General features: G+C 47.2%; 1 protein-coding gene across 3 annotated transcripts in view; it reads left to right on the top strand.

The window, feature by feature from the left end:
* ABCA2 (ATP binding cassette subfamily A member 2) overlaps positions 1-26,404 on the top strand; it is a 103,294-nt gene that overhangs the window by 54,190 nt on the left and 22,700 nt on the right. For 2 of the 3 annotated variants that reach the window (XM_083597103.1, XM_083597104.1), the window contains 18 exons: positions 719-833; positions 5,058-5,248; positions 6,614-6,764; positions 7,572-7,776; positions 8,567-8,731; positions 9,329-9,509; positions 10,676-10,888; positions 11,794-11,990; positions 12,990-13,172; positions 14,401-14,585; positions 16,626-16,746; positions 17,370-17,660; positions 21,425-21,637; positions 22,640-22,742; positions 23,306-23,634; positions 24,376-24,589; positions 25,214-25,319; positions 26,233-26,344. In XM_083597103.1, the coding sequence (XP_083453229.1) occupies positions 719-833; positions 5,058-5,248; positions 6,614-6,764; positions 7,572-7,776; positions 8,567-8,731; positions 9,329-9,509; positions 10,676-10,888; positions 11,794-11,990; positions 12,990-13,172; positions 14,401-14,585; positions 16,626-16,746; positions 17,370-17,660; positions 21,425-21,637; positions 22,640-22,742; positions 23,306-23,634; positions 24,376-24,589; positions 25,214-25,319; positions 26,233-26,344 (3,275 nt within the window). The remainder of the gene's footprint in view (positions 1-718; positions 834-5,057; positions 5,249-6,613; positions 6,765-7,571; positions 7,777-8,566; positions 8,732-9,328; positions 9,510-10,675; positions 10,889-11,793; positions 11,991-12,989; positions 13,173-14,400; positions 14,586-16,625; positions 16,747-17,369; positions 17,661-21,424; positions 21,638-22,639; positions 22,743-23,305; positions 23,635-24,375; positions 24,590-25,213; positions 25,320-26,232; positions 26,345-26,404) is intronic. The other variant, XM_083597105.1, reaches the window with a different exon arrangement.

Here is a 26,404-nt window from a genome sequence, read left to right as displayed (position 1 = left end):
GAGGTCCTCTTATCCCAAGGTCAAACTGCAGCCTGACTTTCTTCCTAACTTTGGGAGAAACTTTGAGTAGAGTCAGGAGGCTGTGTTGCCCTGAGGGCAGAGTCATAAGCTGCTTCTGCTGGCTTGACTATAGCTTTCCTGCTATTATTATTATTATTATTATTATTATTATTATTATTATTATTAAACTGCCCTTCACCTTAAGGTCCTAGGGTGGGTTATAACACTAAAACACAATATTAGAAACAGGTTAAAACAGCTCACAATCACCAAAATAAGGTAGGGTCTAAAAATATGCACCCCTCAAATATCAAACACCAGGGTAAAGTGGTGCATCTTTAGCATTCTCCAGAAGCTGTGCAATGAAGGTTCCAGATGCACCTCCATGGAGAGAGTTCCACAGATTAGGAACTGCTACAGAGAAGACCCTCTCCTGACCTACTGCTACCCTCAAAATTCAGAGGGAAGTGCAAAAACCAAGAGGGCCCTTACTGCCAATCTTAGCGCCTGAGGGGTCTGTAGGGAAGGAGGCAGAATTTCCTTGACCAACAGGATACCTCGAGGACCCTTTTCCTGCTTTTATGTGTCAGGCTTTACCAGCCTGGTGCCCTCCAAATGTTTTGGACAGCATCTCCCAGTAGCCCCAGGGAAGCTGGAAGGCACCCAGTTGGTGAAACCTGTGGTAGGTTACTTTGCCCCTTCCTCTTCCTCCCTGCAGCTTTCTGTTCGTCATTGAGCACATGATGCCCCTCTGCATGGTCATCTCCTGGGTTTACTCAGTGGCAATGATGATTCAGCATATTGTGGCAGAGAAGGAGCACCGCTTGAAAGAGGTAAGCCCGCGGAGTTTGTTTCTCTGGTGGGTGGGCTGTGCCTTTTGCCAGGGCCTGGCCCCAATGATAGCCGTAGTGGCTAATATTGAGCTTACATGTTCAGAAGCAGTGTACCTTTGGCCACCAGATGCTGCGGGCAGTTGCCTTCACTCCCTCCTTGTGGTCTTCCAGGTGGCATCTGGCTGGCCAGTGTGGAAAGCTGCATGCTAGGCTCAGTGAGTGTTTTGGTCTGATCCTGCTCAGCTGTTGCATTATTTCCTATCTGCTCCAATATAAAAAAACATATATAACACCCCCTTCCACAGGTATCATATAAATTATTGTTACCAATCCACATATCCAGCATATAATGTCCTAGGACCAGCACAAAGGCTTTTCCTTATCCATCACAGATAGTTTGTTCCGAGAGAGGAATATAATTCAAGACGTACTCTTCAGGATAGCGTTTTCTGCAAAGATGCTTGGGAGAGTTTATACAGTTTCATTTGTATAATGAATAAATGGCCACTATATTGCTTAAAAAGGGATGCGGGTGGCACTGTGGGTTAAACCACAGAGCCTAGGACTTGCCGATCAGAAGGTCAACGGTTCGAATCCCCGCGATGGGGTGAGTTCCTGTTGTTCTGTCCCTGCTCCTGCCAACCTAGCAGTTCAAAAGCACGTCAAAGTGCAAGTAGATAAATAGGTATCGCTCCGGCAGGAAGGTAAATGGTGTTTCCGTGCACTGCTCTGGTTCACCAGAAGCGGCTTAGTTCTGCTAGCCACATGACCCGGAATCTGTACGCCAGCTCCCTCGGCCAATAAAGCGAGATGAGCGCTTCAACCCCAGAGTCAGTCACAACTGGACCTAATGGTCAGGGGTCCCTTTACCTTTATATTGCTTAAAACCTATCCCATTTTTTCCCATTCTATGAATCGCTTTTAAGCTATGAGTTATTTTCTCATCAATTGTTGTTGTTGTTTAGTCGTTTAGTCGTGTCTGACTCTTCGTGACCCCCTGGACCAGAGCACGCCAGGCACTTCTGTCTTCCACTGCCTGCCGCAGTTTGGTCAAACTCATACTGGTAGCTTCGAGGACACTGTCCCACCATCTCGTCCTCTGTCGTCCCCTTCTCCTTGTGCCCTCCATCTTTCCCAACATCAGGGTCTTTTCCAGGGAGTCTTCTCTTCTCATGAGGTGGCCAAAGTCTTGGAGTCTCAGCTTCAGGATCTGTCCTTCCAGTGAGCACTCAGGGCTGATTTCCTTAAGATTGCAGTCCATGGGACTCTCAAGAGTCTCCTCCAGCACCATAATTCAAAAGCATCAATTCTTCAGCGATCAGCCTTCTTTATGGTCCAGCTTTCATCATTTTTCTCATCAATAGCCAATCTTATTTAGGCATTCAATAAACACATTGGGGGCTGAGAAATCCACAGGGCACAAAATTACTTTGGATGCTTCTAAGGAAACCAGTCCCCAAAATGCTTGTTTTCGTGTGGACAGGGGTTAAACTGCATCAGATCCACTCGGTTGGCTTTAGCCAAAGTGGGCTTGCTTCCTTTTGGCTTCCATCAGGGATGCGGAAGAATAGATAGCAACTCCCAAATTAGCCAGTACCAGCCTTGGCTGACTAAGCAAATGGAAGCCCCTGCCCTCCCTCCCGCTGCCCCGACTGAGTTTCCAGGCCTGGTTCCTGGCACTAAAATCATTCTGAGCATCTCTGTCTGTCTCTCTGACCTGTTCTTCAGCACCATGCCCACCTCTCTACCGGGACCCTTGTCTGCAAGAAGGTTGCAGCCTGTGCCAAAACCCACCTGCAAGCAGCTTCTCCGTTCCTTATCCTGGGTGTGAGCAATGCCACTCTCTTGGGCAGTTGCTGTATTCTGCAGGCTGCAGTGTTAAGATTTGAAAGAACCCCCAATCCTGTTAGATAACACCTAAGTTTAAAAGATTTGAAGAAAGAGGAGGAGGAGAGGGCATAAAATTTTAGGCTGGTTCCTTAATAAAGGAGGATCTGTTGTTAAGTACTTTTTTTTTTTTTTTTTGTTAAATCATTTTTATTAATTTTCCAATAAAAAACATCCAATTAACATATCAAATCATAATCCAATTAAAATAAAAAACTAAAATAAAAACAAATTATCATCCAAATTATAATTATTAATTTTTCAGGGCTTCTCATAGTCTGGACCTTGAAGCATATCTCTAAATCTCAATCCTGCCTCTCCTCGTTGTTTCCATATTTTCCACATCTCGATTTTAACGCTTTAAAGTTCTCCATCTCTGGCTCTACAATTCTCAATCATGTCAGACATCATATATCCTTTCATCCATCGAGTACAGCTTTATTTGTATATATATCTTTTTTCAACTGTCTTTTTGTCAGCGCAGCTTCCCCTGGCTCCATTCCAATCCGGGCTGTTATCCAACTCTGTTATCTAAAGTTTCTGAAGTTTAATGACGCAGAAATTCCCAAATCATTAATCCTTCCAATCTGGGCTGTTGTCCAAACCGCCTTTTGAGCTTTAATGTTAACATGAAAGTGGTTTTCTCATAAGGATGTGTTTTTAAAAAGAAAGAAAAAAAGAAATCCTGCAACTTAAGACAGCAGAATAAATAGACCATCTAAAGAGAACTGTGCAATTGTGGAAGCCTTGGTCTACAGAGAGACAGTAGTAGGTTGTTTCTTTTCCCAGGGGCAGTTTGGAAGGATTGCTCTTTGCAGTGTAGGCCCTCCTCCCACTCTTGTCTCTGGAGAAGCATATTTGGCAGGACTCTCATCTTCTGAACCAGGGAGGGCGGGTACCAGGGGTCCTTCAGCATCTTCCTTCATCCCTGACCATTGGCCATGCATGCAGGGGGTGGGGATGGGAGCCCAACAGCAGCTGATGGGCCTCAGAAATCCTGCACCCCTGTTTTCAAGCCACTGTCAGTGCCCCCAAATAACTCTTGGAGCAGTAAGTTCAAGCAGGTTCTCTGTGGCTGGCAGTGAAAACATCCATCAAGGCTGGTTTGTTTTTGCAGTATATATGTCCTATTTTTATGGCAAATGCCAACTCAGCTGTGCTCCAGCAGAACATCCCGTCTCCTGCTAACGAACTGCTGAGCTCAGCCACTGGAAGAGAAAATTAGGTGAGATCAAGAAGGGGGAGGTGGCAGACACGGACGCAGGTGGTCATTATAACAAATGGTAGGTTAATGGCCTAGATTAGGATTTTTAGACAGCATTTCCCTTGGGATGGCAGAGCAAGACTGAGCTGCGAATGCAATGCTGTGGCTTACAGATCTTGCTTCCTCCTGGCTGAGAAAGTCAGGGATGCCTCGCTGGTGATAGCAGCACTCAGCACTTGCTTCACAGATGTTACATGTCTGTTCCTGCAGCAGCCCTGGTCGGTATTACTATTCCCATATTACCTATCTGGGGGACTAAGGTTAAACAGAGCTGCTAGCCTAAGTGTGGCTCTGCCTCCTTCGTGAGGAGAGAGTCTTCCTGCTTCAAATGCTCTCATGTGGCACCTACTCTAATCTCACTTTGGCATCCAGCAAAAACCTTCTTATTCTCCTAGGCTTTAAAACAACCAAGCAAACAAAACTACTTAAAGCCACCATGGGAGTTGCGTGTTTATCTGTTGTGCGGTTATTTATCATCTTTTTCTTGCTGTTTTTCTGTTTCTTAAGTCTCTTTATTACATATGACTGTAATAAATGAGTAGTTACATGATATATCTCAACTCTCTTCCAAGGAGTTCAAGGTGGCATACAAGGTTCTGTCCCCATATTATCTTCACAGCAACTCTGCGAAGTAGATTAGGCTGATGAGAGAGTGACTGGCTCAGGGTCGCCCAGCAAACTTCAAGATTAAGCAGGAATTTGAATCCTGGTCTGCCATGTCCTAATCCCAACCCTCTTAACCACTCACACCATGCAGGTTGATTTGGAATCAGCGCTCCCTGGTGGTGAATATACATGCCTGCTGCCACATAACTGGAAGGTGCAGAAAGTGGCATGCAAGAATTAGAATGCCTAAGCGGAATAATAAAGTAAAAATCCAAATTATAATAAATTCAGTTAAATACCAATATTGCAAAAAATAACTGCTCTGGTATTGCACACATATTGTGTGTGCGCAGTACATGCTGTGTTTCACTAAACAGGAAAGGAAGATAAATGGTGGCCGTGGCTCCTATCTAGGGGCCATGGAATCTGGCCTCTTGGGCTGACGCTGTTACCTTTCTTCCTCACAGGTGATGAAAATGATGGGGCTGAACAACGCAGTGCATTGGGTGGCCTGGTTTATCACAGGGTTTGTCCAGCTTTCCATCTCAGTCACAGCGCTGACTGCCATTCTAAAGTACGGGAAGGTTCTGATGCACAGTGACGTCTTCATAATTTGGCTCTTCCTTGCCATCTATGCTGTGGCCACCATCATGTTCTGGTGAGTTAAGGGAGGGAAGGAAAGCAGAGGCGGAGGGTGAAAAATAGATTTGAACAGAAGGCTTCCTGATTCACAGTTGTGTTTCTCAAGTGGGCAATGGGACATGACCAGGCGGGTCGTTTTCTACCACTTGCTTGAAGGAGGCCGAAAAATGACCAGATGTGGGCTCCTCCCCTACCTTGGGGGCTCAGATTGTTTTTCTGCCTCACTTGATGCTGGATGTGTTTCTTCTACCTCTCTTCTGGCCTTAATAATAAAAATCCCTATGCATTTAAAAACTAGCAGATTAGGGAGAAGGTGATATGCTAATTTTCTATAGGCAGGTGTGGTTTTTCTTATGAGGTATGAAGAAGCTTTTAGGCATGAAAGTCCCATGCACAGTCAAAAAGTGATGTGGTCCAGGCACCTCAATAAGAAAGAGGCCCTTCCCAGCACGCCACACTTGTTCTCAACCCTGTACCCTGGTGAGCCTGGTGAACTGTCAGGGTTGCTGACAGTTTAAGAAACTATGCTTCAGAGATCTTCATACAGCCCTTTGACATAATATGTGAATGTGTGTGTATATATTCTCTCTCTCTCTCTCTCTCTCTCTGTGTGTGTGTGTGTGTACGTACACACACACACAATTTGCACAAGTAACTTTTAAATTTTAATTGCACAAATTTATCCATGTCTTGAATTCACCCCATGGGTTTGTTACGTCCTGGCATGGCCACCATGGAGAGGCAGGGCTGGTGCCTCAAGTGGGTGACAGGAGCTCCAGGATTTCAGCTAGGCAACTCCAGTCAGGCCCCTTAACCTGGGCATGCAGGTGGAGAGTCCCTTTCCGCTGTCTTGCGCATCCTTTCTAAAAGTAGAATCAATGGCATCTTCCTTGGGACATCTCAGAGGTGTACCTAGGCTCCCTTGCACCCTTGGCAAGGAGATATATCAGTACCCCCACCATCAGTACCTCCTTCGCCAGAGGGGCCTGCATGTGTCGCCCACCCACCCAGAGCAGCAGAGGATTGGCCCAGGAAGTGCATGGACATTCAGGTGGGCTGACTCCTGGCCACACCGAGCCAGAGGGGAGAGGCATGATTTTCCAGGACCAACCTGACCAAGCCATAGTTATGCCCCTGGGGCACATGATGAGATCCAGCAAATGCCCAGCCTCACTTCCCTTTGAGGCCAGCCTCAGCAATCTCAGGTGCTCTACTGTGCCACGCAGGGTGCTGGAACAGCGGCACAGCTTTGCCACCCGTTCTGATGGCTTGGCTAAGCTTCTGTGGGTGGTGAACCATCCCTGAGACTGTTCACTTGCCATTTTCCCTTCAGTGGGAGAATGCAGATTTGTGTTGCATGCCCATCTTTTTCTTCCCTCAGCTTCCTGGTGTCAGTGCTGTATTCCAAAGCCAAGCTGGCTTCGGCCTGTGGCGGCATCATCTACTTTCTCAGCTACGTCCCTTACATGTACGTCGCCATCCGGGAAGAGGTGGCGCATGACAAGATTACCGCATTTGAGAAGTGCATTGCTGTGAGTAGCTGATGTGGTAGCCTCCCAGACAGGGGTGGTGGCGATGGTGATAGCATCTGTCGTCATGTAACTTGCTGGCAGGCAACCAGGGGAAGGGAAAGTGAGGCACACATATTTATGCCTGACAGCCCCATATGTTCTGAGAATGCCTTTCTAGTTGCTGGCTAGATTCACAGGCCATTGTTTGCTATGCAGGACATCTTCCAATTCAGACAATTATTTGGGGGGTGGGGAGTATACAGGTGTTTGTTCCTGGCCAGCTTCCTTGTTTCTTAAGGAATTACTGTCCTGTTTTCCAAACCTGACCTTCCTGCAAGCAGATTTTGATGCTGGCCCCAGTAATTTTGTTTCTTGAGAACAGCTTTGCCATCATATTCTTTTTAATTGGTTTTCTAACTCTTACAATGGTGAGATTGAAATCTCTGTGGCAACTGCTGCTGAAACCTGCTGAAGAGTGGGACTGATCTGTATTTCCAAAAATTCCAGCCCAGGGTGGACTTCAGTGACCTCTTTACTCCCACTCCAGAAGCATAAAGAGGAGGATTAATTATGCAGACATGTGCATGATTTATGCTGGCTTCCACATTTCAGTTTTCAGTGCTGGTGCAGAATTCTGACTATAGTGTGGATGCAGCCTAGCACATCATATATCCTGGCTTAGCGGATGCCTCCTAACTCATTAATTGTTGTGAGTTACTATGAGCTCCATTTAGTTGTTGGGAAAGCAGCGTGCAAATATTTAATCCAATAAAACCCTGCAGCATCTCTTTGTCTCTTCTCCCTCTTCCCTTCCCTGTTCTTCTCCAGTCTCTGATGTCCACCACTGCCTTTGGTCTGGGCTCTAAGTACTTCGCCCTCTACGAGGTGGCAGGTGTGGGCATCCAGTGGCACACCTTCAGCCAGTCGCCCGTGGAGGGGGATGACTTCAACCTTCTCCTTTCCATGATGATGTTGATCATTGACGCCGTAGTCTACGGGGTGCTGACATGGTACATTGAGGCTGTACACCCAGGTATGTGCAGGGGTGAGGGGTGGGGAGACCTGATTTTGTTGGGTTGCCCAGCCTCCTGCTGAGAGGAGGGTTGAGATCTGTCAGTCTCCTACTGCCATTGACTTAGGCTAACATACAGGCTCACTTTCAAATCTTCCTCTGTTCATCCCATTTTATTGCATTTGCCCTCCACCATTTCCCCCCAAGGAGCTCAAAAAGGTGTGCATGGTCCCCCGCCCTCCCATTCCCCCCCCCACAACAATCCTGTGAGGTAGGTTAAAGGTAAAGGGACCCCCGCCCATTAGGTCCAGTCATGACCGACTCTGGGGTTGTGGCGGTCATCTTGATCTTGCTTTCCTGGCCGAGGGAGCCGGCGTACAGCTTCCGGGTCATGTGGCCAGCAGGACTAAGCCACTTCTGGCGAACCAGAGCAGCACACAGAAAAGCCGTTTACCTTCCCGCCGGAGCAGTACCTATTTATCTACTTGGACTTTGACGTGTTTTCGAACTGCTAGGTTGGCAGGAGCTGGGATGAAACAATGGGAGCTCACCCCGTTGCGGGGATTTGAACCGCCGACCTTCTGATCGGCAAGCTCCAGGCTCTGTGGTTTAACCCACAGCGCCCCCCCCCCCATGTGAGGTAGGTTAGGCTGACCCAAAATCACCCAGTGAGCTTCACAGCTGAGAGGGGGTTTGAACCTGGTTCTTCTCCAGTCCTGTTCTGGTCACATCTCCACATCATTCTGCAGCACACAGTTTCTGCCCCAATCCTAGCTCCAGTTTCATGCCAATTCTTCTTCCTCCCCTATAGGAATGTATGGACTTCCCAGGCCCTGGTACTTCCCCTTTCAGAAATCCTACTGGTTGGGAAATGGGCGCACAGAGACATGGGAGTGGACATGGCCCTGGTCACGAACCACCCGCCTGAGCGTCATGGAGGAAGACCAAGCTTGTGCCATGGAGAACAGAAGGCTAGGTGAGACAGAGAAGCAGAACTGCCCCACTGGATGGCTGGGGACAGCGTGGAAACATAGAATACAGTACAATCACAACCTCAGCTTATGCAATTTAACTTGCATGGTTGAAGGCCGATCAGTTGAAATTGCACAAGCCAATTTAACTTAAAAACCATTTCCATGCCAGGGAAACCTGGCGCTAAAGAGCTCTTAAGCTCTCCACCTTGCTTACCAAGCAAGGTCCTCTCAGCACACCAGCTCTGGAAGATTTTACAGAAACTCGGTCATCCTGCGAGATCCTGCAAGAGCCCATGTGCTGAGTGGGCCTTTCCCAAATAAGCAAAGCGGAGAGCTCAAAGGCTTCAAAAAGTAAGGATGCTCGCACGGGGTGGTTCCGGGGCAGGGGGCTTTGAGTATATGTGTTTTTCAATATACATATCATCCCTGAAACATAACCCCCACATAAAATGTGATCGTACTGTACCAGCTAGTATTTTGTTGTAGTAGTTGCCATTTGCAAGCTTGCAACTCATGTTGGGGTGGTCTTAGCACTCTGTGTTTTGCGGCATGTTGGCTAGTAACCAGCACACACACCAACGTTTTGGCTTTGCATACAGATGAGACTCGTGGGATTGAGGAGGAGCCGACCCACCTTCCACTGGTGGTCTGTGTGGACAAACTGACCAAGATCTACAAGACAGACAAGAAGTTGGCTTTGAACAAGCTGAGCCTCTACCTCTACGAGAACCAGGTGGTCTCTTTCCTGGGCCACAACGGAGCTGGCAAGACCACAACCATGTAAGTGTGTCAGCTTGGGTTTTGGTGAGCACCAAAATCACAAAACTGCAGGATGGCAGGGGCCGGGTGGCAGGGAGAGGCCAAAGTCCATCAGATACCTTGCTAAATCTGTGCAGATTCTGCCAGTGAGAAAGGAAACTGCCCCAATTATCTTTCTCCTCCAGAGCCTTCACCAGTGTGGCTCATCTCTGCCTCTTGGCCTCCCTCTTCTCCTGCTTCAGCTTCTGCCTCTGATTCTGGACTTATCTCTGCCACAGACTCTCACCTCTCACTAAACCCTGTTACCCCTTCAGCTTCCAATACTTCCCCTTGCCTCTTTTTTCTCCCTGTGGCCACTCATTGTTGTCCTACCACCAATCCCTGGACTCTAAGCCTTCCTCTGGTGGTTTCCCAGCTGGTTCCTGTTAGGGAATCATTCTTCCAGAAACAAGTAGAAAGTTTCTAAAAGGTTCCAGAGTTTTCCTGTACATATGGGAGTGGCACTCTGAGCCTAATTAGCATCAGCTGGAAGTGCCAATAAGAAGAAGACCACTCGGCTTCGTTTTTGCAGACACCTGATGGCAGATGTGCTGCCTGTAAAATCTGTTGAAGGACCGTTCCAGTAATTTACGAAGTGTGGGAGATAAGAGAGACTTTTGTTTGAAAGTGTGCTGTTAATTGCTGTTTATTTTAACCATCGAAAATGTATTTGCTACCATAATGCTTGTACCCGGTCTGGGAATAACATCTCTTGACCGAGACTTCACAGAGTTTGTGAGTCATCTTTAGAGCAACTTTTGTTATTGTCCACTGCTTCCAGGAAGATTGCTCTGCTAAACAGTTTAAAAGAGTATCTGTGCAGCGAAAGTGTGTGGACAGTAACCTCTAATAGTTCCTTCCACCACTCCTGCATCCAGCCAGTCCATGACATGCAAATACCAATAATAACAACAATATTAACAGCAGTAGCCCTTTCCAGTCTGCTCCCAAAGGCCTGTTGAAATAAAAAAAGTCTTCACCTGCCGGCAGAAGGACAGCAAGGAGAGAGCCAGCCTAATTTATCAAATATAATGAAATGAAATGAAATGAAATGATGAATCACCTTGTGGCCCCTTCTCTTTGCCCCTGTGTTGATGGGCTGTAGGTGGGTGTGGCTTGATGATGTCTCTCCCTCCCTTCCCTCTTAGGTCCATCCTGACAGGCCTCTTCCCTCCAACCTCTGGCTCGGCTACCATTTATGGCCACGACATCCGGACGGAGATGGATGAGATCCGGAAGAACCTGGGCATGTGCCCGCAGCACAACGTGCTTTTTGACAAGCTGACTGTGGAGGAGCACCTGTGGTTCTACTCGCAGCTCAAAGGCATGGCAGAAGACGAGATACGCAAGGAGATGGACAAGTAGGCAGGCTCAGCCCATCCCTCTCCTCTGCACCAGACACTTCCTCTGCAGTCAACAGACCATTATAACATTTTATAGCAATTAATAGATTTAATGAAAAATATACATTAATTCAACTAAAAATGATAATAATGCTAAGCAGTATTTTATATATATATATATATATATATATATATATATATATATATATATATGGCAATCATGGGTAGTCTAATGATAACGGCTGTATCCAAAAACATTGCCACTTGCTCTGGGATTGGCTAATTGAAGCAGAGCGAGCCTAAGAGATTCAGCAGAGCAGTAAGGGAGGGAGTGTGTAATGAGATATATATATAGACCTTAGAATTCCTATAACAGACTAGATGACCCTTGGGATCCCTTCCAACTCTGCGATTCTATGATTCTATCTCGTGTATAGCAATCGACCCTGGCAGGGGAGGGAACCCCAGTGGCTGGCAGGAGCAGTGTCCCATGGCTATGTAGGTTGGGGTTGAAGACCTGCACATGCACCCAGAATTCAGAAATGGTGCACAGATGGCTAACCTCATCCTCAGGTCTCCCATATTATTATTTGTACAACCCCAGACATTAATCCTGCCTGCCCCAACCCAGTGCCCTTGATGAGGACGCAGATGTTTTGGCGTGCCATTCCCACCAGCCAGTTAGCGTGGCCATTTTGTAGCCTGAAACACCAGGTTAAGGGGCGGGGAGACACAAACCAGGTTGGGGTAGGCTCATCATACTTTGGGGTGGAGAGAGGGGAGGCCAGTATTTGGGAGAGGGGCAAAGGGAATGCTGTCCTCCTCTCATCCCTTTGTGGAGGAGCCCACAAAGTTCTAGGGTCAGACTTGGCCACTTTGGAAGACTAAACCCCCTACCCACCCATGTCATTGTGTTCCTCCAGGATGATTGAAGACCTGGAGCTGACCCACAAGTGCCACTCCCTAGTGCAGACGCTGTCAGGAGGGATGAAGAGGAAGCTGTCGGTGGCCATTGCCTTTGTCGGAGGGTCCCGGGCTGTCATCTTGGACGAGCCCACTGCTGGCGTGGACCCCTATGCACGGAGAGCTATTTGGGACCTCATCCTCAAATACAAACAAGGTAAGCGAGATAAATGGGTGCTGCCTCACTCTGCTGGGGCTTGACAGGTGGGGTGCACCAGCTACCCACCCACATCTTTTAAAGCCCTATGTGGCCTAGGAGCCACGTACCTATGGGACCGCCTCTCCTGGTACGCCCTGTGGAGGACCTTAAGGTCCACAAATAACAACACTTTGGAGGTCCCAAGTTGCAAGGTGGTTAGATTGGTCTCAACTAGGGCCAGGGTCTTTTCAGTACTGGCCCCAACTTGGTGGAATGCTCTGTCCCAAGAGACCAGGGCCCTGCAGGACTTGACATCTTTCTGCAGGGCCTGCAAGACAGAGCTGTTCCGCCTGGCCTTTGGTTTGGACTCAGTCTGACCCTTATGTTTCCCTCCCCTTACAGTTTTGATCCATGGGCTACTTTTAAAATGAGGCTGAATTTTAAATTGCATTTTAACCTGTATTTTAAATTGTTTTGTTGTTGTTCTCCCCTCCCCCCATTATGTTTTTATTGTAATTTTATTGGTGTTAGCCACCCTGAGCCCAGCTCTGGCCAGGGAGGGCGGGGTATAAATAGAATTTATTATTATTATTATCCTTTTTCCTTCCCTTGTGTCAGTTCGGCTGACCTTTCTGGAATGCGGTGGTGGGGAGCCAGCACTGCAAAGCGGCTTGGCACTGCTTTAAATGCACAGTGTGAATGTGAGCCTTGGGGTGGACAACTAGTTCATCTTTGTGTCAATAAGGAACTTGAGAGTCAATCTTAGAGTTGGAAGGGACCCTGAGGGTCACCTAGTCCAACCCCGTGCAATTTAGGACTCTCAGCTAAAACATCCCTGACAGATGGCCATCCAGCCTCTGCTTAAAAACCTCCAGTGAATGTGAGTGCATGATGCAGAAGATTGTCTTTCCCCAGAACATTGTGGTTGAGTAATGTGTCCTTTTGTGAGGGGCTGTTGCCCTGTCCTTCATGCCTCTGTGACAGCCCCTTTACCTAACCCTAACCCTTTTCTCACAGGAAGGACTATCCTCCTGTCCACGCACCACATGGATGAGGCTGACCTCCTGGGTGACCGCATCGCCATCATCTCTCATGGGAAGCTGAAGTGCTGCGGGTCCCCCCTCTTTCTGAAGAGCACCTACGGTGACGGGTACAAGCTTACCGTCGTTAAGAAGCAGTCGGACGCCCGAGCCAATGCTGGTCAGTGTTGGGTGTCGTGGTTTCAGGGGCTCCAGGACCAGACAACTGTTCTTTGTTTAAAGAGCAATTTGACTCTGGCCCCCCTTGTTTGTTGGTGCTCAATTTCTAACACTCTAGTGCAGACTGCTCCTGTACATGGAGGTTCCATATAGCGGTTTGCATTAGTGGTTGTTGATAAGCTCCTCCTCCTCATCTTCCTGTCCCATATCTTTGTCTAGTTTCCACTTAAAGCCAGCTCAGACGGAGGTCTTTATTGGACCACGCAAATCCCATAAGGCTTTTCTGTGTTGTGTGAGGCAGTGCTTATTTTTATCTTTCCTTGTTTTATATGCCATCAGTTTTCTATTGGGTGACACTCCCCAACTGTTCTGGGCCCACCAACCCATAAGGATGGAAAGCCATACTTGGGATGGTTAACGATCCCTAAATATAGGAGGCCTTCCTCTTTGGCCAGGTTTAATTGATTAGATGGAAGATGCAGTAAAAACCCAATGGCTGCTGCCCTTGTGACAACTGCTCCATCTAGCATGTCCATTTCTACTGTGGTTTCTGTCAAGGGGCTAGGAAAGGCCTAATACATCCCATCAAACACTCCCTCCCTGGCTGCTCTGCTGAGTCTCTTACGGTCACTCTGCTTCAGGGTCAACCACAGTGCAAGTGACAATGTTTTTTGATACAGCCGTTCTCATTAGAGAAAGTGAATAGAGAAGTTTTCTCCCTCCCTCATGACACTAGAACTTGTGGACATCAAATGAGGTTGAATGTTGGACGATTTATGTCGGAAGAAAGTACTTATTCATGCAGCACATCGTTATAAACTGTAGAACCTCCCTCCTGCAGGGGACAGTGATGGCCACCAACTTGGATGGCTTTAAAAGAGAATTGGACGAATTCATGGAGGAGAGCAATGCCATGAATGACTACGAGCCACAATGGCCCTGCTCTGCTTCCATGGTTTGAGGCAATAAATGATTCTGAATCTGAAGGTTCTTGTGCTCATGTTTTGCTTGCGGGTTTCCCATTGAAGAATCTGCTTGACCACCATGAAAACAGGATGCTGGACTAGATGTGTCACTGGCCAGATCCAACAGGCTATTCTTATGTCCTTATGTGCTTATGATATGCATATTTGTATTTTTGTTAATGTTCCTGGTTGTAAACTGATATAAGGTGACAGCAAATAAATAATCTTTTTCTCCTTCTCCCCCACCCCCTCCTCTTCATTTAGACTCTGGGCAGACCCACAGCTCTCCCTGCCAGTCTTCCATCAGCCCTTGCTCCGAAGCACGAGTCACACAGTTCATCAAGAAGTATGTTGCTTCCTGCCTCCTCATCTCTAACACCAACACAGAGCTCTCCTACATCCTCCCCAGTGAAGCAGTCAAGAAGGGCTGTTTCGAAAGGCTCTTCCAGGTACCAGGCAGTTGGTGAATAAACAAAAGGGGGGTGGACAGGACTAGTTGGCTGGCATCCATCTGTCTCATGTGACAATGGAGGAGTGCACCTTTGGGGGTGAAGTCAAACCGTTGAAGAGTTGCAGCGCCTGCTGTGGCTGTGGAGACTGATATGGGAGAGACATGTTTTGTTGCAGCTGGGGCAAAGGAAGGCATCCAGTTGTGCTGCTGCAGGTGCACCCGGACGTTTATTCTTTCTGTGTTCCTCCCAGCTGTCATTCCTCCTCTGGACACTGCTGTGGATGCACAACCTGATTGTCTGTCTCCAGGCACTGTGGTCGTTTGCAAGTGATTCCTATATGGGGGGGGCATTTATGTTGCCAGCCTTCATGTCCCATTTGCAGACATCTTTAAATTGGGGCACATAGGGTTTGGTTTAAATTTTGGATCTGTAGTCACACCCTCAAAGGCCTGGGCATGTGAATTACAGGGTTTTAGGGGTTGTTTGGTAGGCACTTAAGAAATGTTTTAAAACAATAATGGATTGTTCGTTGGTTTTCTTGTTTGCTTATTGCATAAAACCTATATGCCGCTTGATTGCAAAAAAAAAAAGCACCCCCAAAGCATTTTTTTTTAAGATAAAGCAATAAAATTATCAATGAGAAAGATTAACTGCTATAAATCAAAGCTTTCAAAAAGTTAAAACAGTAGACTAGAAACAGAATTAAACTCACCTCAACTTTCTAAACATCTGGGTAGGCTTATTTTAACAAGAATGTTTTTAGTAAGAACCGAAAAAAGTACATACGGTGAAGGTGACTGATCTCCATATTCCTGTGTTGTGATCTCCACACCTTTCTCCAGCAAACAGAAATTTGCCTTCGAGATTGCCTTGTCCCATGCCCACTCAACCACTTCCATCTGGAGAACCAGCACAGTTACAGTTCCCACATAATATCCATTTCGCACTTGCAAGAAAGTGATCTTTTAGTGTGGCAGCACCCACACACTTCAGAACTCCCTGCCTGTTGACATCAGGCAGACTCCTCCACTGTACTTGTTTTTGGCACTCACTAACATCTTTTGTTTAGATGAGTCTACCCAAATATGTAGAACATTGACATGTGTTTTAATGCAGTAGAGTATCAGTAATTTTAATTATTTTTTGAATGTTTCAAATAGATGTTTTATTCTTTTTGTGAACTGTTTTACAAGCTGCCTATGTGAACCCAATAATTAGGTCATGGACAATAGCTCATCCCCTCTGTTACTCTCCCCAGCAACTGATACTCAGAGGTAGACTGGCTCTGAATGTGGAATACTCTATAGCTATCATGTCTAGGAGCCATTGATAGCCTTCTCATCTGTGATTTATTTTATTTTTTAGCACTCAGTGCTTTTTTATAGAAAAAAGGTACCAGTTCTCACTATGAAGTTGTTAGATTAAGTGCCACACCTTTAACATGGGGCGGGGGTGTGGGTACCCTCAAGTACCCCCAGAAGAAGAAAAAGCACTGCTAGCACCCTTTAAATCAGTGGCTATCAGCACGTCTTGTGGCTGTGAATTCCAAAAGGTAGTTGTGCATTGTCTGAAGAACGTGGAGGGCAAGATCAGGGCCTGCTCCAGTCAGGCTTTCCCCTCTTTCTGCAGAGCCAACTGCTACCATATTAAATGTGTAAAGGAGCATCTGATGGCAGCCAACACCTGCTTCAGTGTTCACTTTTGTGAACGTGTGGTGCCTGATGCATCTGTTGCATTTTTCCTAAATGTAGTTAGCTGCTTTGGAAGACTCTGGTTGAAAAGCAGGATACGAATCTACTAAATAAATGAATGTGTAACTTCATTTTGCCCATCCCAACAGGACAGGTGTTCCACCAATAACATCATACCATGAGGCTTTGACACGGGAACCTTGTGCCTGGGTGGTGTGCTCAAAGAAGGATGCTCTTGGCTGATCCAGAATATTTTTACTATTAGCAGTGCGTGGTGTCTAGTGGAGGTTAGATGGACACACCTGTGTTGACTCCCCTCTGGTTTCCTCCCATTCTGTTTCTTTAGCACCTGGAGCACAGTTTGGATGACCTAGACCTGACCAGTTTTGGGTTGATGGACACTACCCTGGAAGAGGTTTTCCTCAAAGTCTCAGAGGAAGACCAGTCTCTGGAGAACAGTGATGTCGGTAAGAATCATAGAATTGTGGAGTTGGAATAGACCTTGGCCTGGGGGTCATCTTGTCCAACCCCTTGCAATGCAAAATCTTAACTAATGCATCCATGACAGATGGCCTCCAAACCTCTGCTTAAAAACTTCCAAGGAAGGACACAACCTCCCGAGGGAGAACGTTCCACTGTGAGAACATTAATCTTATTTTCTTATCTGGCTTTAGACTGAACGTCTTCATGTTCCAATGTCACATCCAAACACATACTGTGGACCTGTAATAGCAAGTCTCCACCTGATGCTTTGCTTTGTTTTGTTGTAAAGTATTTCAATTACTTTGTGAACTTAAGAAAGGTTTAAGAAAAAGGAACCTGCTCATTTTGAACAAACTGTAAAACCAAATAAAAAGGCTACTGAACTGTAGCTCATAAAATTGACTATGTACGTACTGTTGGGCTCAAACCAAACCCTATTTTCCACTACTCCGCTGTAATCTGAGCTTTTTTGGTTGGTAATCCATCAGAACAAATTTTGTCTCTTAAGGGTGGGGGGGAAGCGAGCTGTTGTCTTGAAAGCCTCTCGGGGCATTCTTCTGTGACTGCACTGAATAAATAACCTTCACTCTTTCTCCATCCCTTACAGATGTGAAAGAGTCCCAAAAGGACAGCTTCCCTCTGCCCGACTCCCAACTGGGCCCCAAGGCTGAGGCTAACGGGGAACTCCTCCTAGGGGCAGAGACGCTTGAGAAGCCTGAGGCAGACCAGGGGAACCTGCGGGCCTGCTCCCAGCTCACCCAGTCTCAGACGTCACTGCAGTCATCGTCCTCAGCCGGCTCTGTGAGAGGCGATGAAGGTGGGGCTTATTCGGAGTTCTATGGGGATTACTCTCCGTTGTTTGATAACCCGCAAGACCCTGATAACGTCAGTCTGCAAGGTTTGTAACACGTGAGAGACCTTGCGTGTTCCCCACCCCGGGAGGAGGGCACTGTGGTGTGGCGGGGGGCGGGGGGGGAAGAGATCCTACACTGTGGCTGCAGAGGTGTGAGGGGAGAATGTCTCACCTGGAAACCTTAAGGATTTGGGGCCGTGGGCTTAGAATCATAGAACCATAGAAGAGACCAACCAATTCCAGCCCAACCAATGCAGGAATCTCAGCTGAAGCAATGGGATTTTCCAGTTAAACCTTCAGCAATATACATAACAGGTATTGTCCATTTCAGTGTCCATTAAACCATTATACTTAACATGATGGGACTCAGCTGCAAGTGCTTTCACCCTAACAGGGTGTGGAGCTAGCACTTAGAATCATGCCACTGTAGAGTTGGAAGGGACCCCCAGAGTCTTCAAGTCCAACCCCCTGCATTGCTGAAATCTCAGCTAAAGCATCCTTGACAGATGGCCATCCAACCTCTGCTTAAAAACCTCCAAGGAAGGAGAGCCCACAACTTCCTGAGGGACACCGTTCCACTGTCTAACACCTCTTACTGTCAGAAAGTTTTTTCAGATGTTTAGTCAGAATCTCTTTTCTTGTAACTTGAAGCCATTAGTTTGAGTGCTACTCTCCAGAGCAGTAAAATGAGCTTGTTTCCCCCCATATTCCATGTGATATCCCTTAAGATATTTGAAGATGGCTATCATCCCAGTCTTCTCTTCTCCAGGTTAAACAAACCCAACTCCCTCAATCTTTTCTCATAAGGTCTGCTTTCCAGACCTCTTCCAGATCAAATTGAATGCATCTTTCTTAAATTGTGGTTCCCAGAACTGGACACAGTACTCCAGGTGTGGTCTGACCAAGGCAGAATTTGTTGTTGTTGTTTAGTCGTTTAGTTGTGTCCGACTCTTCGTGACCCCGTGGACCAGAGTACGCCAGGCACTCTTGTCTTCCACTGCCTCCCGCAGTTTGGTCAAACTCATGCTGGTAGCTTCGAGAACACTGTCCCACCATCTCGTCCTCTGTCTTCCCCTTCTCCTTGTGCCCTCCATCTTTCCCAACATCAGGGTCTTTTCCAGGGAGTCTTCTCTTCTCATGAGGTGGCCAAAGTCTTGGAGCCTCAGCTTCAGGATCTGTCCTTCCAGTGAGCACTCAGGGCTGATTTCCTTCAGAATGGATAGGTTTGATCTTCTTGCAGTCCATGGGACTCTCAAGAGTCTCCTCCAGCACCAGAATTCAAAAGCATCCATTCTTCAGCAATCAAGGCAGAATAGAGTAGTACTATTACTTCTCTTGATCTGGGACACCTTACATTTGTTCCTGTTAAAATTGATTTTGTTAGATTGGGCCCTGTTCTCCAATCTGTTAAGGTCATTTTTAATTCCAATTCTGTCTTCTGTGGCATTAGCTACCCCTCCCAGTCTGGTGTCATCTGCAAATGACATTCCCTAAATTCCTTCATCATAAGTCAATTATAAAGATGTTGAACAACAACAGGCCCAGGACAGAACCTTGCAGCACTGCACTTGTCACCTTTTTCCAGGATGACAAGGAACCACTAATGGTGGTTTGGGTTTGGTCAGTAAACCAGCTACGAATCCACCTAACAGTTACCTCGTGCACCCCACATTTTACCAGCTTCCTTGCAAGGATATCATGGGGGACTTTGTCAAAATCAAGATTTTGAAATCAAGATATACTATGTACACAGCATTCCCCTGATCCACCAAGTTTGTCACTCCATCAAAAAAAGAAATGAGAATCGTCTGGCTTGACTTGGTTTTGAGAAACCCATGTTGAAAAGCATCCCATGCTTAGAAAAGCATCGTTTTCTAAGTGCTCACAGACCAAATGTTGAATTATCTGTTCAAGGACCTTTTCTGGTATTGATGTCAAGCTCACTGGTTGATAGTTATCCAGGTCTTCTTCTCCCTTTTTGAAAATGAGGGCAATATTTGCCTGCCTCTAGTCTGCAGGGGCCTCACCTGTTCTCCAAGAAGTCTCAAAGATCATAGGCAAAGACTCTGAGATTACACCTGCAATCTCCTTTAGCGTACCCTTGGGTGCAGCCAGGGGTGTAGCGCCCCCCCCCCAGTACCTGGTGTGTGTCTAGGTCCGTCCGTCCCCCCCGGCACGAACGGAGCCACTACTGGTCAGGGCGTGGAACAGGGCACCCTCAGCGCCCCATCCCCCTGTCAGTGGCAGAGACTGGATGACTGTCCCCGGCGCTGACAGGTGGGGTGCAGAGGGTACTCTTCACCCTCCATGCTCACCTAAACCCTACCACTGCTGCTGCCAGGCAGGAGCAGGGCTTGGAGGATGATGAGCAACCTCTGTGCTGTGTCCACATCTGAGTGTCATCAGCTGGTGGGCAGAGGGTGAGGCACAGAGTGTGAAGAACACCCTGCTCCTCCCTTGACTGGTGCTTGAGTGCCCACCTGTCAGAGGTGGGGACTGGGGAGTCTGAGGTGGGTCTGATGCTTTTTTTTTTAGAGGGAGGGATCTGTAAGATGAGCTAAACAGATTGGTTTGTGAGGCTGCTTCTGCTTGCTCCCCCTGGTGGGCAGGTGGGGAGTGTTGGTTATTTATGGACACCAGACTAACTGAAACATAAAAAGCCCAGACCTCTGCCCCAAGGGGCTTCCAGTCTAAATATATGAGAGACCACTTCCTGCCCTGCAGACCCTTCCAGGTGCTGAGATCATCAGAGATGGCCTTCTTGGTAGTTCCACAGCCCTCAGAGGTTTGGAGTGGTGGCCCGAGAGAGGGTCTTCTCTGACCCTAAGCTGTGGAATTCCCTCCCCAGAAAGTTGTATCTGGCACCCTCACCATACAGCTTTTGGGGAATGCTAAAGGTTACCGCTGTACCCTGGCCTTTGACACCTGATATGTGTTTCTTCAGAACCCACCCTGTTTATGTAAATGCAAAGTGCTTCAACTGTGTGTGTGGTGTTTTTTTATTCCGGATTTAAATTGCTGTAATCCACCATGGGGCCTGCTGGCAAATGCTGGGCGATAAATAAATGTAATAATAATAATAATAATAATAATAATAATAATAATAATAATAATACAGCCAACTCACATCTTATGCGGGGGTTACGTTTCAGGGAGGGCATTTAAAGCCAAAATTGTTTAATATCAAAGCACCCGCTTGGAACTGACCCTACACAAGCAAACTTGCCTCCTGGAGTGACCCAAATGAGTCTTACCCTCCCCAGCAAGGCATGTAGGTTTTAAGCTCCCTGCCTTGCTTACTGGGCTCTTGGAGGCTCTTGCGGAAACTCGGATGGACCCAGGAGATCTGACAAGACCCCACCATAGTCTGGTAAGCAAGGAGGAGATCTTAAAAGCTCTTTCCGCGCTGGGAAAACCCTGCACAAAAAGAGCTTTTAAAGCTCTCCGCCTTCTATGCATTTAACATTTGTGATTTTGACTGGTTAGCCATCCACCACATAAAGCTGAAATTGCACGAATTAAATGTGTGTTAAGTTGCATTAAGTAAAGCATTTTGACAGTGGGGAAGACTGCAGGAGGTGAGGGGGGGCAGGAGAAGGCGCAGGACTCAAAGCACCACATGAATGCCACTCTATGGGGTACCACTCCTATAGGCCCCGTGTCTCTGGGACTTCCATGTGGGCTCCTCTTCTGCCTGTTTTCGGTAGGTGGGGGTCATATATCTGCCTGCATCCTGTTGTTTTTGGACCCCACCCTACGAGAGAGAGAAAGAGAAGCCTCAGTCTCCCCTCTGCTCTTTCCCGCTGCAGACCCAGAGGCGGACCTGGATGAACATGCGCTGGTGGGACAGGGAAGCATCAAGCTGGAGGGCTCTTGGCTCAAGCTGCGCCAATTCCACGGGCTCATCGTCAAGCGGTTCCACTGTGCCAAGCGGAACACCAAGGCCCTCTTCTCCCAGATCCTGCTGCCTGCGTTCTTCGTCTGTGTAGCCATGACAGTGGCGCTCTCCGTGCCCGAGATAGGTAGGCGCACTTCATTCTGAAGCAGGCTGTGCCCCCAGCGGTCTCCCAAAATACAGAAGGCCAGATTATTAATTGATTGATTATTTCGTTTAGTTTCATTTCATAATATTTATATGCCGCTTGATTGTAGAAGACCTTAAAGCAGTTCACACACAAAAAAAGAATAGAACACAGTAAGTTTCTTCACTAAAAAACGTTTTTAAAATAAGCACACCAGCATTCTAAATCTCTGGCTAGGCTTGCCTAAACAAAAATATTTTTAAGCAAGTACCAGAAAGGGTACAGTGGCGGGGAGTTCCAAAGTGTAGGTGCTGCCACACTGAAGATTAAGCCTGGTATATTGTAGAGATGAGAGCACTGGGCTGTTTTAACAGTGGCACCTAGACTGTGGATCTCAGTCCCTTGGAGTAATATGGCTTCCATTGTTCATATTTATATTTGGATCTGTTTCAGTTTCAGCGGGGCCTTTGAATTATTGCTACCCTGGTGTTCTAGTTCAGCTGCATGGTCGTCATATTTGTTTTTTGGACTCTGGATTTTAAAACACTTTTACATAAGCTACTTTGAAGGTCTTTGGGATGGGTGCACAGTGTATCTTCTGTTAAAACATCTGCCCTAGATGCTGATATGCTACTGGGCCAGGTTCAAGGCTCCTGTGTTGATACACAAAGCCCTTGATATACAAAGCCCTTGGGTCCAGGGTCCCTTGAGCACCACCTGGCTGCCAAATTCTACACCAGCTGAAGTTTCTGAACCTTCTTCAAAGGCAGCCCCACATAGACCATGTTGCAGTAAGACTGAGAGTTTAAAAATGAAAAGATGGTGTGCTTTGTGGAAAAACTGGAAGAGATCAGGAAGGGACCAAGAGGTGTTTAGGAGTGGGGGGAATCCATAGAATATTGGGGGAAGGATTCATATATCCCCACCGCATGCATTTTAGTGCTTAAATTGGGGGTATCTCTTAGAGCTTCAAAGCAGCTGTAACAAATGTTTGTTTCACAGGAGACCTACCCCCTCTCATCCTCTCGCCATCCCAGTACCACAACTACACCCAACCCAAAGGCAACTTCATCCCATATGCCAATGAGGAGCGACGCGAATACCGGTGAGAGCTCTGTCATTCCACCTTTTCCAGATCTGGACCCAGAAGCCATAGGGACTCTGGTGACGCTTTATTTTTCTGAAAGGTTGCATGCAGAGAAAGAAGAATTTTTTTCCAGCTACAACTTTGTTTGTGATGGGAAAAGAAGCCTGAGTAGGATTTCCCATGGGAGTCACCAAGGCGGTAAACGTTCCGAGGCCAGAATATCCAACAGATATTCGCTAATTTTTTGTACATGTTAGATAGTCCTGAGGGGGTGAAGTACCATCTGTTCTGCATCTTTAATATATTTTCCTTGACGTTATAACACGCCGTAAATTTCATATTTGTTCTCCAAAGATTTCCCCATTCGGTCATGATTATTGGGCGGCCAATATCCTGTGCCCATCTATTCATTGTTTTAAAAGCTCTTCAGCTCTCTCCCCCACCCACCTTGCTTTCTAACTGATATTACTCTTTTCTGTGAACCGCCCTGAGACCTCCGGGTACAGGGTGGTATAATAATAATAATAATAATAATAATAATAATAATAATAATAATAATACAACATACCCTCCTCTGGCAGGTTCAAGCAGTCAGCGGATGCGAAGCCCCAGCAGTTGGTTGAGACCTTCTACCGTCCCTCGGGGGTGGGGGCCACCTGTGTGCTCAAGACGGCCTTCAACAGCACATTGGACCAGCTGGTGCAGTCCCTGAACCTCAACAGCAACGAGTCGAAGATGCTGGCGGCCAAGTACTTTGATGCTATGTGTGTGGATTCCTTCACCCAGGGCCTGCCCCTCTCCAATTTTGTACCACCCCCTCCGTCACCTGCCCCTTCCGACTACCCCTTCTCCCTGGACGAGGACTTGCTGAGGGCCTGGAACTCCACCACTTACCCCTCCACTGTCAGAGGTAAAGTTTGGGAATCTGCCATGTTGGGTTGAAGCTTTGGGTTGAAGATTCAAATTGAGCGGTAGCACTATTAGGGTACCTGGAAGCAGGAGTAGAAAAGGGATTTCAGAGCATGTTGCCAACTGCAGCTAAAATGCCTTACTTACTGGCAAGGCCAGCTCTAGGAGATCTTGTGGGGCCATGCCAGAGCCAACACGCCACGAAGGTCTTGCTCAGTAAGCCAGGCTGAGCTCTTAAAAGCTCTTTTTGTGCCGGGAAGATCTTCCATGGATTTAATTTGCACGGTTTCGACAGCCTTCAACTGCACAAAGTTGAAATTGTACAAGTTAAATGCTCATAGTTGTCATCGTACTATATAGATACAGATACAGGGGTACCGCTGGTTGCGAACGGGATCCATTCTGGAGGCCCATTCACAACATGAATAGAAGGCAACCTGCAGCGGTGCGTCTGCACACACACGGGTTGCGATTTGCCGCTTCTGCGCATGAGCATGACGTCATTTTGCGTGTTAGCGCATGCGCGAGCCGCGAAACCCGGAAGTAACCCTTTCCAGTACTTCCGGGTCACCACAGGACGCAACCTGAAAAAACATATCATGAAGCAAACGTAACATGAGATATGACTGTATAGCTATTTTTAAAAGAATGCATGGAGGTCCCTTCGTACTTCAGTTGGGACACAGCACAGGAAGGAATAATCCTTGTGCATAACCCGGCTTCTTTGCTCTTCCCCTCACAGAGACGGTCACTTCTGCCCCATCACTGGCCAGCATCATCCACGAGCCCATCAAGTGCACTTGCTCTATGCAGGGCACCGGCTTTTCCTGCCCCAGTGGAGTCGGGGGCCACCCACCACAGAGGAAGGTTGTGACAGGCGACATCCTGGTGGACATTACTGGGCGCAACGTCTCAGAGTACTTGCTGTATACGTCAGACCGCTTTCGGCTGCATCGGTAGGGGTGGGTGTGTTGGGGAGGGAGGGGAAGTGAGGCAGCTGTCTGTCTCAAGACGGGGCCTTTTCTGTGGCTGCTCCCATATGGCAGGATCCCCTTCCAAAGGAGGCCAGATTGGCTCCTTCCTTGTTATCCTCCCACCTGGCAGGCTAAGGTGTTGACAGTCAGAGCAAGCAGCATTTAAATGCTGGTTTTAAATGTGTTTGAGTGTAATTGTTTTGGAAAATGTGCTTTTTTTGCTTTGCATTTTGCAATGATGTTTTAAAATACTAGAAGGCACCTTGAATTCCAACTTAGGAGAAAAGCAAGGTATAAATGCAATAAACAATAGTAATCTGTCTCTGCCATTTTGTTTTGGTTTGCTCAGTCTGAGCAGTCTCAGCCTAGGCAACAGTGGAGGCTGGTCCATGAGGTCCACCAGCTTTAGTCTGCCCTCACCTAGCTCCTCACCTGCCTGCCTTTTTACAACTAGCCAAAGGGTCATTTTGGCCCTGTCTTCACCGCTTTTGACCCTACCAGTCCCAATGGGCCACATGGCCCCACTGCACCTCAGTTTTGCAAAATTTAAACCCTTTGTACTGGTGTGAGCTCTGCATTTCTGCTCTCCTGTCTGTTCTCGCACAGGTACGGAGCAATGACCTTTGGCAATCTCCTGAAATCCATACCAGCATCCTTTGGGGCCAAAGCTCCTCCCATGGTGCAGAAGATTGCTGTTCGGAGAGCTGCCCAGGTATTCGCTTTTTAAAAATAAAATAAAATTCTAAAGCCTGCCCTTCATCGATAAAGTAGCAACCACCACCATTAAATAAATAAAGCAGCTGCAACCAGCAGAGGTGGGACCAAAGGTAGGAGACCCTAGTTGTCCTTCTCTTTCATTTTGATCAGAATAGAGATCCATCTTCAGTATAGTAGATAAGGATGTTGGGCCAGAACCTGGTGCTGCACCCCAGAGGTTTTGGACTACAACTCCCAGGCAGCACAGCCATGCTGGAGTAGATAATACAGCTTTGCTTGTTGGAGGGTGATGGGAATTGTAGTCCAAAGGCATCAGGTTGGAGAAGGCTGTAGTAGAGTGGGTGGGTGGGTGGGTGGGTGTGTGGTTTGGGAGCTGCACGGCCAGGGAAAAAACAATGCTGTCCAGGGTTGTAAAGACTGCAGAGAGAATAATTGGGTGCACTCTTCCCACCTTGGATCAAATCTATGCTGTCAGGTGCCATAAGAAAGCTGCAGAGATAGCGCAGGATAGTGCGCACCCCAGAAATGATCTCTTTCAGCAATTCTGGTTCTAAACGCAATATAAGGAGTCTCTATAGTATATTGTATTTTAAAATGGGGTTTCAGAGTTTTTAGGGGTTTTTGAATATCTTACGTAGATTTTTCAATTTCATTGTTCTGTATGGGACAGTGACAATAAAGATATCGTATCGTATTGTATCGTAGAGCCAGGATGGTTTGGGTTCAAATCTCAGATCAGCCATGAATCTAATTGGGAGGCTTTAAGGCAATCACAATATTTTGCATAACCTACCCCTCCAGATTGCTGCGTAGATAAAATGTGGCTGCTGGTCTGTGCTCCTGTTAACAGATGAGCAGCTTTGCTCAGAAATATTTAATCTCTCTCCCCCATATCTCTCCTTGCCCAGGTTTATTACAACAACAAGGGCTACCATAGCATGCCTACGTACCTCAACACCCTCAACAATGCCATCCTCCGTGCCAACCTGCCCAAGACCAGGGGGAACCCCGCTGCCTATGGTGAGCCAGTCAGCCCTTGTGTGTTGAAATTGGGGAGCAAGTTGAAAGGCAGAAGATAGG

This window comes from Podarcis filfolensis (genome assembly GCF_964270895.1).
Source record: "Podarcis filfolensis genome assembly, chromosome: Z".
NCBI lineage: Eukaryota > Metazoa > Chordata > Lepidosauria > Squamata > Lacertidae > Podarcis > Podarcis filfolensis.
Note: the sequence above shows the minus strand (reverse complement) of the source record. Positions and strands in the feature narration are given on the sequence as shown.